The sequence below is a fragment of the Neoarthrinium moseri genome (assembly GCF_022829205.1).
Source record: "Neoarthrinium moseri strain CBS 164.80 chromosome Unknown scaffold7_Wmoseri_CBS_16480, whole genome shotgun sequence".
Classification (NCBI taxonomy): Eukaryota; Fungi; Ascomycota; class Sordariomycetes; order Amphisphaeriales; family Apiosporaceae; genus Neoarthrinium; species Neoarthrinium moseri.
This window is the reverse complement of record NW_026055121.1, coordinates 480,619-495,295: the sequence shown is the minus strand read 5'-3', so window position 1 is coordinate 495,295 and position 14,677 is coordinate 480,619. Positions and strand designations below refer to the sequence as shown.

The window sequence follows — 14,677 nt, the reverse complement described above, 5'->3', positions numbered from 1 at the left end:
CCTACATGTTGCCTGTCCCACACACAGCTAATCTTACTCTGGTGTAACCGGACCACGGCGCGAAGCAACTTGGTCAGGTATGTTCTCACCAGAACAGTGCTACAAGACTAAGATTCATTCCATTTCGTGAGACTCGTTGGGAAACATCAAGACACAAGGTTCGAGTCTGACCTTTTTCCTAGCTAGTATGCACACATCAGCCCGTACTGTCAAGTGCTTGTATAGCCAAAGAAGTATGTATCTGCAAACACTTCAACTTGGTTCAATGTGTTGATTGTAATTTTGAGCATATCTTGCGCGCCTAGTGGATCAAACACATTTCATCTTGGTAGCCCTCGATTCATAGTGGGTGGTGTTCCAGAAGCATACAGAAGCGATGGGAAGATATGTAGCAGGCCCAATCGAAGTTGTGTAAGCATGACGATGAGTACTTTCGAGCTGCTAGTATGCAATTCGCATATTCTCTCGTCAGTTTAAGGTAGCTTTGAAACAGATCTCAGGCGTTGTTCAGTCTCGGTGGCAACCAGGCAAGACATGCCAACTACTGCCGTCGCCGGATGACAATGATCAAAGTTACAGTTGGGTTCTGTTTCCAAGCCCGCAAGGTAAGACTTTTTTGTCAAAGAGATTCCGAGACAATGTTATCAGCATCATACAAGGCACCGATACACCCAGTTGCCTGTGGGCTCAGGTATAAGTATGCGAACATCCACGGCATGTAGTCTCCAGTCTGCATCCACGCACAACAGGCAAGGAACACTACGAACAAGAAACCTCCGAAAACTAAAAAAAAAAGGAAGAAAATCTTCACTCGAAAACGAATATCAGAATGACTGTCCATTCTCGACCGACCCGAACCTCAAAGTCGATGGTCTGGGGTGGAGTTCGAGCGGAGAACATCCAGACCAAAACCGTCTTTCGGTGGACCGCTGAACACAATGCGCAGTTCGAGTCATTTCTCAAGAAGCATGGGAAAAACGCGAGAACCACTGCAGACATTGATGAACTGTTGATAAAGCTCAATCTGGATGGGTACTATGGTGTCAAGAACAAGTCAGGCGAAGATCTTGAGAAGATCATTCTCGACAAAGTGAAGAGAAAGCTCTACAATGTTTCCAGGCAGTTGCCGATGAAAGACAGGTCATTCGAAGCTGGGTAAGATCATCATGCTTGAGGACTCTTTCAGGGAAAATAAAACTAAATTCTCACTAGTCACAAGGACACTGCAATGCCCGAAGACGGTGCAACCTTTAACAGCAGCCGCGATGCAGCATCGCCGCCACCTCCTGCGTATGGTAATACTGGGGGGATTCCGGTAGCCCACGTTAAGATCCCGCAATTTGAACTCACAGGCAGAGGTTCTGCAGCATTCAAGACGCCTTCACGGGAACGAAGAGAGGAGCGTCTGTCTCAAACGGGTCAAGAGGTCGTTCATTACGTAGATTCTCCTGCCGCCGAATCAACCATCCAGAGAAAACACAGGCCAATGTCGGCCCAGGGCTCAGTCTCTCTATCTGCCGAGATCGGCGCCGCCGCATCTTTGCAGTCGAGCCGACGAAGCAAGGCTCAACGTGTATCGGAAGCTTGGAATAAGTTCCACCAGATCTTATTGGACGTCGACCAGCAGCCGGACGAGGAGGAAGATGAGACGTTGTACGGGCTGACGACCTCGATGGTGCGTGCGAGCGACAGTATTCTTGGCAAGAGGGTCGCCTCATTGAACAGGTTGGCAGGGAGCCCGTAGTAGGAAATGGGTTGTATGGCTCGTCTTGTATTTGAGAGCCGTCCAGAACTGGACTTAAATGGAGAAAAAGAGACTTCCCCCACGCAACACATGCATGTACAACATTGTCCTTTTTGATAGACAGATAGACTGATAGACTGAATGCCGATTCGAATTTTGGGCTTTACTTGAAATGGCAATCGCGACACGGGAAGCACCTTCTCCTTGAAAAGTTGGCTAGACAGTGTTACGTTGAGCAGGCAAGAACGTCGAACAGGCCCCACCATACTGACATGAACCTTGGGTAATTTGGTAAACAGTTTGCCATTTCACCGGCCCCGACATTCCCATATAGGAAGAGTCATCCAGAAATTTGACTCACCTTCTCCCCTGTACTGGCCAATTGAGCACTTTCATCAGTCTGCACTGTTCCCGTCCTGGTTCCTGAGTGGAGGCACATCATGCCACCAAAGCGAGGCATCAAGAGAAAGGGCGCTGAGAGTCCTGAGCTCTCCGACGGCATGCCCGAGTTTGGAGGCCCAGATAATTCCAAAAGGCTCGTGAGACGTTCCAAGGACAAGAGCTTCTCTCGCCTTGACGACGATGACAATGAAATAGGCCAGGAAACCACCCGGCAAGCCTTCTAATACTTAGGATCCCGACACCAACACGGACCGCTAATAGTACCATAGGGATTTTGAGGATTGGGCCAGACAAATGGCCAAGATCAATCGTTTCGAAGCCGCCCAGTCCAAGGAAATTGTCAAGAAGTTCTCTCAGAAAGCCGAAAAGCATAAGAAGCAATTAGAAGAATATTTGAAGGATCAGGAGGAGGCCCTGTAAGTCCCACGCCACTACTGCTAAGTACCAACAGCTGATTACAGGTCGCAATGTAGTAAGAAGCATCACCAGCGATTCCTCGCAGCTTACAAGAAGGTCTACTCCTCAGTAGCATCCGTACCGCCAACTAGAAACTCGGCCAGCAAGCAGGCAAAGCATGATGTACCCGAAGACGCAGACCTACTTCGTCAGGCCCAGGGTATTGTTGCTGGCTGTCGCTTGCTCATCCAAAGTTACAAGGACACGGACGAAGACCTGAAGACGCAGAAAATTGAGCTGCCTACGGCGACTTGGAGCAAGGACAAGCAGGATATCAAGGAACTCCTAAACTGCGGACGCGAGCACGGTGAAAGGATCATCGAGGGCCTGCTCGCACCCCACACATACTCAGCGAGTGAGGGTCACGAGAAGCTGGGTGGACACGAGCAGGCGGCAGCGGAGCTCTTTGCGGAGAGCCGCAAGAAGATTGGTGAGGATTGCTGGGGCAGCGTCGCCTTTGAGCAGATCGAGGGTTTCAAGGGCTTAACAGAGACCATGGCACCACGCCGCGAGCGATGATGCTCTTGGTGCTACGGAAGTAAGATGCATCGCCAAGCATTCTTCGACGGGCAGATGAGGAATGTTTGGGACATCAACGGCTCCGCAGAAAGGGGGTTGACCAATTTACCACTTCACAACGACCAAGTTACTTAGCTATGTAGCTCAGGTGGGCGCGGGAGGCGGAGAACTTTGGCCAGGTAGAAAAAACACGAGTAGCTTGAGCTCGTAGCGAACTGTAGAGCTGGTTTGTCCCATATATCGTCTACGGGACTCACATAATCGATTGAGATAATGCATTTCCTCCAAGTCTGTCCCTCGTCGTCAATCTCACCTGCACCAGCGGATTGTCCGTTCTTCACCTGCTTGAACTCAATTGGCTGAGGACGAGTACGTGGTACATAAGTTAACTAGTACTGTTAGGGCACCAAGGGCACTTTGTTTCTGCCGGGCTCGCGGTGAGCCAGAGTGGGGCTTGTTCTAGTCGCAATCCGGACTAGTGCCAATATCCCCTGTCCGCTCCTGCCCACTGCGCACACACTTTGAATTTTCCATGCCCACCTGAAATTTTCGAGATTTCGGAACTTCTCAGTTTTGCTCAACCCTCAAACAAACGACACAAGAGAACCCGTTTCTGCAGGCCACAATTCCCAACCTGGTACGTCTCATCCCCCCATCACGACGACGACGACGACGACTGTTCTCTCCCTCTTTCCCTCCCCGCCTCTCTCCCCCGGCTAACCTCGTTCCCCTCCGCCAACAGTCAAGATGGGTGCCCTCAAGTACGTCGAAGAGCTTCAGAAGAAGAAGCAGTCGGATGTCCTGCGATTCCTCCTCCGAGTCCGCTGCTGGGAAGTATGTTGAAAAAACTCCAATCCACGACCACCCCGACACACAAAAGGCAACACGCTCGAACATATGCATTCAACCTGGATCAATGGATGAACATGTGGACGCTTGTGTTCTCTTCGCCCTCTCGCCTGCCTGCGTGGTGGCATGGCCTCTGCCTCTCTCTCTGCCGCCTGCTCTCGTCCCGAAGTCGAGAGCAGCCGCACCGAGACTGGCTTGCCTGCCACTGCAGTCCCAGGCGGGAGCGAAGAATGACCCGTGTCTCTGCTATACAGTCGTTGAACATTTGCTGAGACTGCATCAATATAGCTCCGTCAGTTGAACGTCATCCACCGCGCTTCCCGCCCTTCGCGCCCCGACAAGGCCCGCCGCCTCGGATACAAGGCCAAGCAGGGCTATGTCATCTACCGCGTCCGCGTCCGCCGTGGTGGCCGCAAGAGGCCCGTTCCCAAGGGTGCCACCTACGGTATGTTCCACGCTACGGCTGCTGCTCCTGTGCTGCAGTCGCCTGCAGACGAGAGAAACCCGCTGACCATGCTCCGACTACAGGCAAGCCCACCAACCAGGGTGTGAACCAGCTCAAGTACCAGCGATCCCTCAAGGCCACCGCTGAGGAGCGTGTCGGCCGCCGCTGCGCCAACTTGCGCGTCCTGAACTCGTACTGGATCAACCAGGACTCGACCTACAAGTACTACGAGGTCATCCTCGTCGACCCCCAGCACAAGGCCATCCGCATCGACCCCCGCATCAACTGGATCGTCAACCCCGTCCACAAGCACCGCGAGGCTCGTGGTCTCACCGCCACCGGCAAGAAGTCCCGTGGTCTCAACAAGGGCCACCGCTACAACAAGACCAAGGCTGGCCGCAGAAAGACCTGGAAGCGCCACAACACCCTGTCCCTGTGGCGTTACCGATAAATGCTGCGCTGAACGCGGCATGCTCGGGGATGGAATGGTTGAGGGTTCGGCAGTTGGCATCATCAATTGTCGATGGAGTAAGGTCCTGCTTCATGGTCTGGTTCACTTACTGAGGAAAATTGTGGCCGGAGTCACGTTACGTATTTGAGAATGGAACAAAATTCATTCCGCCAATGATTTTATGAGATATCCTTTCGTTTTAAACTGTTTGTGACGTGCTTTGACATGGGAGCATTACCGTGATGACACTTTGAGACTTGGCACGTACGGACACTCATCACCTACATATAATGGCCCTCCACTGCGACTTACATCGGCCGACGGTTGCATACTCGGCAGGCTGTAAGCATCTCGTTTACAGTAGCCCCAATACCAGACGCCAGCGTACATCCGAAGGCTAGGCCGCGGTTGTATTCTTGCTAGGTATAAGCTCGGCGGCTGAGAGTGTCTACGGAGGTGACACTCACATCGGATCTCATGTTCAACCAACCAGCAGCACAACCAAACATAATGCTCAGTAGTATTTTCAAGGTTGTAGAAGTGAATAGTAGGATGTCATGCGGCTTGTCGAAGTAAGCTCGCACGATTGCCTCCGGTTCCGTCGAGGGACTGGCTGGCTGCCGGATTTCGCCTGGTACATTCACAGTTCTCTCATCATAAATGGGCTTTTACTTCCTTCGGGGAAACCAGCTCTCGGATATGAAAGGGCTGTCCAGACTCCAAATTCCTCACAGACACCGTGCTGGCTCCGTCGTGAAGCGGCTCTCATTTTCAAACGCTCCATTCTGCGGCATGGGTTTGGACAGCTCCTTCTCGGCTGGTGTACCACTGGACCCCTGTGAAACTCTGTGGCATATGACTACACGGTGGAGTCTCTATTTGACGACATACTTGTCGTGCGAGTCGCGGAAGAGCGGGAGGTTATTCCGAGGCAGCACGAGTGAAAAGGCACACCGGCGGACGAGATGGTAATTCCACCCTCGAAGGCGCAGATATGGAGAGAGTAACCAAGTGCCACACATCGTCGCCTTATGGACGCTGACTTGGTGGTCCCCGAGCGTCTGGAGCCCCCATCTCCGTCTCCCATCTCGGCCTTGCGTGAAGAGGATAGCACACACTGCAGGCGGCATCATGTCACTCGTGCCCATGTTTACAGTGATTATGCTGAATTAATGCACCTGGTCCTGACTGCGAGGAATGTCTTGGCCAAGTGCTCGCCATCTGCAGGTGGCTGCACCATCTCACCGAGCAGGCATTCTGAAGTTGCGGGCACATCTCTAACGAGAACAAACAAACCTACTTCAATATTGAGCTTAACACTACGATGGATGTCTACATCTGGGCGAGCGAGCGAGGTTTGATAAGAGTCACGGGAGATGCGTGGCGAGCACGGAACGAGTGCACGAGTAAGGCTTCGTTGGCATCGAGTCACGGATGGAACACTTTAGGAGGTTCTGTCTATAGTACGAGCCCTTTTATTTTCGGCTATCTGCAGGGTCAGAGATCTAACTGTCCATGACCTGTGTGAAGATCACCGGGTCTACATGCCTGCAAATCTCCTATGACCCTCTGCGTGGTCATAGAGATCAAACGAAGAAAAGAAGAATATCAGTGGAAGAACATGGCTTCGCAGATACACACGCTGGAGAAATCCCCCACGAGATGCGATGGGCTATAACCTCTCCTCCACAGCCCAGATCCACGGTGCTTCTCTCCATCCCACTTCAGAGATGCACACATTCGCCGCAGTACCATAGCAGGTCTCTTCACCGCTTCTGTCTCCAGTGTCGAAGGTTTTGCTCTTCCCAATCATGAACGTCCTGGGAATGCCGATCCAGGAGTTTTGCAGATGAATGAAACTCGATGATTGCTGACGTTCATGAGATGTTATACCGCGTGGTGACACCATCCATCCCAGTGTGTCGAAGAGAACATAAATCTTCGTGAAGATCGTATGACCCAACGCTCATGACAGAAGAAAAAGTCGCAAAAGCATCGCGAGTCAAGTTTACAGCCCAAGCCCAAAGGAAAAGAAGTAGGAAAAGTCTATGTCTGCGTGAGGGTACAAAAGTACAAGCCTCAAGGTATCTACGGGTGACGATGTTTCTTGCACATGGCCAAGACATGATCATCCAACCCCGTGGTGAGACCCAAGAGATGACGAATCGTATATCATCGAGCAGATAGTATACACGGCAACCCGTGGAACGATGGGTGCCAGTTGTTTGCTCGTTGATCGAAAATGTACGCGGATGTCGAGAGAATTTAGGGGTGCCCGAACAAGGGAAAATCGTTAGGTTCGTAGAAGCCATTTCATTCGTGCTTTGTCAAAAGCCAAACAGAAACCCGCATTGCTTGATGGAAACCCGCCCAAATGAATGCCGTCGCTTCTTTCATCGCACCATGATCGCATAACGGCAGATTGCGTAGGCACATCGTCTAGAAGAACTGGCCCTCACCATTGCCCTGCTGGAGGTTGGTGCCGGGATAGGTGTAACCTTGGTTCATGCGAGGCGGTTGGGGAGGCGGAACGCTCAGAGAACTGCTGGCCGGGTAAGAGGCCTGATTGCGGCCGCCACCGACACCATTGCCGAATCCGCCCATGGGCAGGCCGGTGTTGTTGGCGTTGCGGCCACCCCCAGTGCCTCGGAGCGATATCTGGCCCTGAGTGGGGTCCGACGGAGTTGTCTGGCCGCTGTTGTTGGAGGAGCCGTTGGAGCGGTTGCCGTCGTGCGTCAGGACCTTGGCTGAAATGCGGCGGCCATACGGCGTGCCACGGACGAGAGGAAGAACCGGTCGGATGGCCTCAACAAGCTGGTGCTTCATCTGAGTGGTGCAATGGTCCAATGCAGTCTGGACCACGTAGTTGCCGTAGTTGTCTCTCAATAGTCGCTCCAACTCGCCGGGAACGAGCAGTTCCTGGACCATGCGGTCGCGAGATGGCTCGGAGGCGCAGCGCAAGCACTTCTCAATGACGTTCGAGCTGAACTTGTGACGAGAGAGCTGGCTGATTCTGCCCTGGAACTTGGTAACGAGGGGCTCCGTAAAGGCGGGCTCATTCAGATCGATGATGTACTGGACCACGTAGTTACCGAAGGGATCTTGAACAAGGCGCGGTGCGTTGTCGGTAATTTGGGTGATGAGCCACATCTTCTGCTCTCCAGCGGCATGGTCAATGCAGCGCTGAAGCACACAGCAGCCGTGACGGTGGGTTCCAACGTCGACACAGTGTCTGCCGACAGCCTCAAAGATGAACTGATTCTCATCGGAACTCAGCTTGTTGAGGCACTTCTGAATGACATGGTTGCCATTCAGATCCTGGATGAGGTCAACCACTTGGTGGCGAAGTGCCTCAATGATGATCTGGACATGCTCGGGCAACGTAACACCCTCGATCATCTTCTGCAGCGCACGCGTGCCATGCTGGTTGAGCGCGATCTTCACCATGTGGTCGGCGGCATTGCGGATGAGCTCAGTGCGCTCGGTATCGCTGCAGAACTCAAGCAACTTCTGGCACAAGTAGTTGCCGAAAGGATCCATCATCAGCTCAACGACATGAGGGCTTGTCTCGAGCCAGATCATGTGAATCTGGTCAGGGTCCCTGTTCTCAAGCTGCTTCTGAAGGTATCGGCAGCCGTGCTGGTCCTTGCAGAGCTCAAATAGATGGCCGATGTAACTCTCGAAGGGTGCGTTGTTCAATCGGTTCATACCTGCTGGGGTTGTTAGCAAATATCTGTGCAACGAGTGGCTGTATGGGCTTCCTTACTATCATTGTCTTGGGCGCGGCGCTGCTGAATGACACGCTGCTGGGAGTCGCGAGGAGGGCCACTTTGATACATGGGAGCGTAACCGGTGAAGCCCTGCGGAGTGAAACCGTTCATGTTCAGGTTGCCCATACCTTGCATAAGCATTCCCATGTTGAAGGGGGCCCCGTTGGGGCTCGTCGGGTTGGGGTTGTATCCATTGGCGCCGTAATAGGAAGGGAATCCACCAGAGGAGCCGGGTGAAGCAACTGAGGGGCTGTTCTGAGCCGGCCCTTGCGAGGTGACAGCAGGTCCAAAGGCAGGGGCATTGGCGTGGAGAGCTGAGCCGATTGAAGGGAAAGTTGCTGCCTGAGGAAGTCCAGGGATGTGGTTGTCGCTGGATAGCTCGCGACTATGACGCTTCGGCATGGCACCGGGAGGGATGCGACCGATGCTTGCATTGTGGTTGTGGAAGTGCTGCTGCGCGTGCGCGTTGGCATTGGACAGGTTGACGGAGCCGGCAGGTGTCTTGACGGCATGGATGTCGTTGGCAGAGAAGGACGTCTGCAGCTTGGGTGCGCCTGTCATGTTCTGAACGGCAGAAGGGGACTTGATAGCATTGGTGGTGTCCGGACCGGACTCCTTGGCAAAATAGCTCAAGTCCAATCCATGCTGCTTGAGGTCGAGCGAGTGACGAATACCGGAGCGCGAGCCGATGGTGTTAGCATCAGAGCCGGCCTGGCCCGCGCCTATTGTGTCGGCAGAATTCATCATCTGAGATGATTCGAGCTGCGACAGGCTCTGCTGGTGGCGGTGGAGCGAGGTCATCTTGTTCCAACCGTTTGACGCGTCAGAACTGGTGCCGCCAAGCGAGGTCAAGTCGACGGCAACGGATGATGCTGAGAGCTGTGTAGCAAATGAGTCAGCACATCGAGAAACAAACGGGCAGCGGGAGTCAAGAAAGATGATATGCAGTGGTTTGCAGTAGCCAAGAGTGGTGTGGGAGGAGTGTGAAATGATGAGTGGGTGTGCTCAAGGCTCTACGTGAGGTGAAAGGCGCTGATCGTTTGTTGACAATTGCCAGAATCTGTGTAGTGAGCTTGGGACGCTGCAGGCTGGACAGCAGAGAGGGCCACGAGAGATGGCAGATGTCTCTCGAACATCGGTTTCCAACTCATTACCAAACCATGAACTGGAATGATGGTGTGAAGTTTTGGTCATGTAATTTTCCCGCGGTATTGGGCAAGGCCAGAAAAGAATAGTCGGGGGAGTGCCGCCTATCCGTGGAGAAATTAACTTACGCGATGGGGGTTGTCTTTCTGCGCAATCAGCTTCGGAAAACCGTCATCACCAGCCTTGTCGAGACCAGCGTAGCTAGATTCCATTGTGTTGTCGTCGTCGCCGAATAGGAAACCAGCTGCGTTGGTTTGATCGATGTTGTCGTAAAGAGGGTTGCCTCGTCGAGTGACAGGCATAGAGTATCGGTTGAGGCTAGAACGAGCCGCAATTAGTACAACTGAGTGAGCCTCGAGGCAGAAGAGGTATGATCACTGCTATGATCGCAGATGTAGTGATGACCAGTGATAAGTGCAGTGTATATACTGTCAGGACTTGTGTGACGAGGGCGAAAGTCAAGGTAAACTGTTTAAGTCAAAGGCAGATGCAAAGACAAGTGATTGTGAGGAACGAAGAAGGTGAAGGAATAGCTGAGTCCTTTCCGGACCGAAAAGCGTGAACCAGGTGAGGATGAGGATGGAGGAAGGGTTGATCAAGAGAAGGTGGATCAGCAACAGCCTCTATAAAGGAGTTCAGGCTGGTGCAAGGATCACCCACTGCTCTTAAAAATTGCGAGCAGAACAAGAGTGAATCGTTGAGGGTTTGAATAATCAAGGCAACTGCGAAAGTTTCCCTTCAATGTGACAATGTGGGAGTGCGTGAATGAGTGAATCGACGATTATGCAAAGGGTGTGTACCCCTGGTGCTCGAATCAAGCCGCCTCAAACCCCAATGCAGTGCAACTGCCAATTCTTCGGAACAACACAAAACCACTGCATCCAGTAATCCGTGATACCAGTTCTTGCGTTAAGGTGCAGCACTCCGACTTAATCGAATGGAAGGAGATATGGAGTATGAAGAACAGGAAGAATGTGAAGGGGAAAGAACGAGAAGTGAGGGGAGGCAGGCAATTGGGAATATGCAGGGTGCCGTAGGTTCTCAGCTTTGGTAAACCTCATAATCTTGGGGCGAACTGGTTTCTCGTCTTGAGATACTACCTTTCGCTGCTGCGATGTGTAGGAAGAAGGGGGCCAGGAGGGACACTAGGGATATGGCCCGTGCGCTATGGTATACTGATGGAGAGTCCTCAACGACCAGAGCATGCTACGAAACGTGAAATCAAGAGTGAATTGCGCGAAGGCTTGTGGGACACACTTTAAGGAAACAAGAATACTCACGCGTTAGTTGACCGGTGGCTGGTAGGATCCTGGCGAAGGGCTTCCTCTTTTTCGTCCTCGTCGCTGTTTCTTCGACTTCCTGGAACTGACCGCGAGGGTAGGTGATCATCAAACGCAAAGGCCCGAGATTGCGACTGCATGATTCCCGATTGAGGGGATGCCAAGTTCGATCCTGATCTCCCAGACCTGTTGTTGAACAACCCTGGCGGCGAAGCCAGGCTCGAGAGGGAGTATCGGTTGGGGCGCGAAAACATGCCAGGGAACCCAGAGGTCTCACGATATTCAGGCGGCGTTGTTGGTTCGGATTGGTGTCCAGTCAAGCCCAGTCCGCTTCCTCTGCCCATGTCCATCTGGAGTCTCAATTCGGCCTCATCCTGACGCTGTTCGGCTTCCAGCTTCTTCATTTCGAGCTCAAAGAGTTGTTTCTGCTCCCTGAGCTTCTCATACTCTAGTCGTCTCTTCTGCGCCTACCATCATGATCAGCATCGACATGCACAGAAAGGGCTGGATGAAATAGGCTTCCGGCGCCATCGGCCAACGATGCTAGTCTTGAGAAGCAGTGCACCATCTATGTGGAACTTGGGGGATGCCCTTACCAGTTGGGCCTTATACTCGGTCTGTAGCGCGTTGGCGTCAGCGATGCGTTCCGCAGACACAGACACATGCGATTGAGGGCTCGAAACATGCCCGGAAGCTTGGACAAGCATGGATTAAAAGAACGACAGGGCACAACTTACGGCAGTGGGATATACTTGCGGCTCCGGGGGCCGCTGGAGGGTTAATGATGACAGTGTTGGTACATGGCCTGAGTCCGTCGTGAAGCGGCGAGGCAGAGAGGTTCGAGGGTCTGGCTGAGGCAGTCGGTTGCCATTCCTCGGTGGTGAGACAAGGGAATTCATCGGCGCCTCGTTTCGGGGAGACTGCTGCGCGCGAAATCGGTAGTCATCCATCTTCGTTATCTTTACTGTTGTTACAACACCGGCGGAGCCTTCGTACAGAGTCAAGTCGTTGTCGCCGTTCTATAAACTGAGGGATTATAGCAACAGTTGGTCAGCACACGATTCGCGGCTCACACAAGACAACTCGCAACTTCACAGCCGCCGGGGAGAGGCGCGGCGGTCGCAGCCCAGTGCAACTGCCGCAGAGGACACTCGAGGGACTGAGAGGAGCATGCGCCGTGCGCCCGTCGTGTCGCCCGCCGTATTCCTCTCCTCTGGCAGCTCCGTCTCGCAGGTCTCCCCGCGGCACAATTGACCGCAACGGCGGCGCTTCTCTCTCAGGGGGGCGGCGCTGCGAAGCCAACCCAGGGGACACGGGGACGCCTGCTCACCTTGAAGAGAACCAGCTAATAGCACAGACGCTGCCCTGGAGAGCCAGGTAGCGGCAGCACGAGAAGGAATTGCAATCGCAAATGCTACAAAAAGAGTGTGGAGTTGTGGGCAGGTCGGGAGAAGAGAAGATCGATGTTTCTCTGGGGGGGTGAGGCAGGAGGAGGTCGAGGCGGCGGCACCAGTTGAGACCCCTGTTCAGGCTCGGCGCTCTTGTGGGCTTGTTCCTTCTTCTGGTGCTGGTCCCTAGTCCCTACACCTGCTACCCAGTCCCGGTCCTGGCTCATCCGCCGCTACGGGCAACCAGGCCTGCAGGCCAAGGTACTCCGTCTCCAGCGCGGCAGCACTCCAGATACACACGCCTGTGGAGCTGCGTTACGTACTTATCGCTCTGGTCTGAAATCTTTGCTTCAACGTTTTTTTCTCGTCTAATAGGTCAGGCATGCTTTGCAGGCTAGAATCTAGGGCTTGCGACTGCTGTGGTCGCCCTGTTTTCGGCGACGGGAGAATGGCGTCAAGCGTCAAGCGTCAAGCGTCAAGCGAACTCTATCTCTCGAATCCAGGGGAATTCCAAGACCAGATGGGCTGCAAAAGCCTAGTTTGCTGGAGTGCTATCCAAGTTACCAAAGTTTCGCTTGCCGTTGGAGTCACGTTTGACAGCTGTCACTGGCGGCGCCGTGGCTGGCGGCTACGTGTTGGACCCTCGTGAATTGCCACTGTGATACGTAGTTGGGACATTATAGAAGTACACAGGTGCGGCACGGCATCGTTTCGAGGCTTGACATCTCATTCATCAATGTGCCTAACTCATGGAGTATGTACACCCATCTCTGAGTTTTCTACCGGGGGGACTCCACAGCGTGTGTGGCCGGTACAAGCCAGCCCCTCAGGACCACAGAAATGAAGGGAGCGGTGAGCGTCGTTGGACTGGGAATCGATGGGAGCAACCGAAGCCATGGCCGAATTGCGGACCGAGTTCCCCTCTTAGTGCGGGGGACTACGATGTACTCTGTAGTTGTCGGCAGGCGACGAGTTAATCGTATCTCGAAACACTCTGGAAGTACATACGTAGCAATTGCCAGCAACATTTGCGCGCTCGCATGTCTCGTTCTCTGGACCAATGCTAGAAAACGGAGTCTTTCGTCGTGCAGCAATGCTGCATGTCGTCCCTGTTGTCAGAATCTTACCGCGACTGGCCTGGCTGCCGACATGCGACGAGACCTGAACGAACCCCACAGCTAATGCATAAGCACGGAGGTATAAGGTGGAATTATACATGCCCCGTCGTGTGGTTGGGCGATGCAGGTCACCCATGTCCGTCTGTGGCTAGACTTGATTTAGTATAACTCTGGCGCCTCATAGGCCAGATCACTTGCTTCTAGAGCAGATCTGGAACCCGGCGCCTACCTACGTTTGCCCGCCCTCTCTGTGTCTGTGTCTACCTACTGAAGTAGGTACATTGGGCGGGCGGCGGGCGCGCGCACATTTACCCGGGTCACAGATGCCAAAGGTTTGATGGTAGAAGTGGAAGCGAAGAGTATCCAGTCCGATCCATCTAGGGACTTGATTGTCTTGAAAAGGATCTGTGTCGTGCAGACTTAGACAACTGCACCCAATCTCGACTATCTTGGAGGCGCCAAAGAGCAAACTGAAGGCCCTATTAGCCCGCATGACGCAACAATACCCCGCGATCGTCTTGAATATCGTTGCGAGCCCCAGCGGAGTCGGATCTCGTGCACCAGACCACTCCTAGACCCTCGACAGCTGGTGTACATGAACCAATCAAAGCTTACAGATTGAGCCAAGCAACCAACATTCGTTCTACGCTATCTGTGCAGACCGCCCTATCGTGTGTTCTCCCTCTAGAATAGGCATTCACCCGTTAAGGGTCCTTCTGCCCTAAGTTTTTAGGTCAAGCTAGAAGTGTGGCCTTGGGAAGTATTGGCTTAGTGCAGATCATCGAGGATTTATAGTATATCGTTGAGCCGACCATGACGGCCCCGGAAAAGCGGCTATGGGTGGTTGATGAGCGTGTGTTCCAGTTGATCTCAGGTCTAGGCACAAACAATGTGTTCTGAGTGTGCCCTCCTCTCTACAAGAAGTGCTCGTCAAAATTGTATGAATGTCCTCTCACTTCCGACCATTATCTACATACCAAAAGCAAACATGGCCCTGAAAAATAATCAAATATTCCTATACATCACTGCCCATGTTGAGCCTGTGCGATACTGACCAATAGATTTACTGCTGGAAAAAGATCAGCCACTCCACAGATCTATTCTTGCAT

General features: G+C 53.1%; 4 protein-coding genes across 4 annotated transcripts; 3 read left to right on the top strand and 1 right to left on the bottom strand.

Moving 5' to 3' along the window:
• Positions 1–829: 829 nt before the first annotated feature.
• On the top strand, positions 830–1,744 carry JN550_003095 (uncharacterized protein; the record flags this gene model as incomplete). The annotated part of the gene is made up of 2 exons (XM_049314461.1): positions 830–1,155; positions 1,213–1,744. 2 exons carry the CDS (start codon positions 830–832, stop codon positions 1,742–1,744), a joined length of 858 nt encoding a protein of 285 aa, XP_049174930.1.
• Positions 1,745–2,184: 440 nt separating this feature from the next.
• JN550_003094 (uncharacterized protein) lies at positions 2,185–3,121 on the top strand (the record flags this gene model as incomplete). Its single annotated transcript, XM_049314460.1, has 3 exons — positions 2,185–2,283; positions 2,408–2,562; positions 2,620–3,121. 3 exons carry the CDS (start codon positions 2,185–2,187, stop codon positions 3,119–3,121), a joined length of 756 nt encoding a protein of 251 aa, XP_049174929.1.
• Positions 3,122–3,868: 747 nt separating this feature from the next.
• On the top strand, positions 3,869–4,866 carry JN550_003093 (uncharacterized protein; the record flags this gene model as incomplete). Its single annotated transcript, XM_049314459.1, has 3 exons — positions 3,869–3,955; positions 4,259–4,415; positions 4,499–4,866. 3 exons carry the CDS (start codon positions 3,869–3,871, stop codon positions 4,864–4,866), a joined length of 612 nt encoding a protein of 203 aa, XP_049174928.1.
• Positions 4,867–7,305: 2,439 nt separating this feature from the next.
• Positions 7,306–12,012, bottom strand: JN550_003092 (uncharacterized protein; the record flags this gene model as incomplete). Its single annotated transcript, XM_049314458.1, has 6 exons — positions 7,306–8,576; positions 8,633–9,515; positions 9,911–10,100; positions 11,063–11,529; positions 11,659–11,679; positions 11,800–12,012. The coding sequence occupies 6 exons, from the start codon at positions 12,010–12,012 to the stop codon at positions 7,306–7,308; spliced, it is 3,045 nt and encodes a 1,014-aa protein (XP_049174927.1).
• Positions 12,013–14,677: the final 2,665 nt, after the last annotated feature.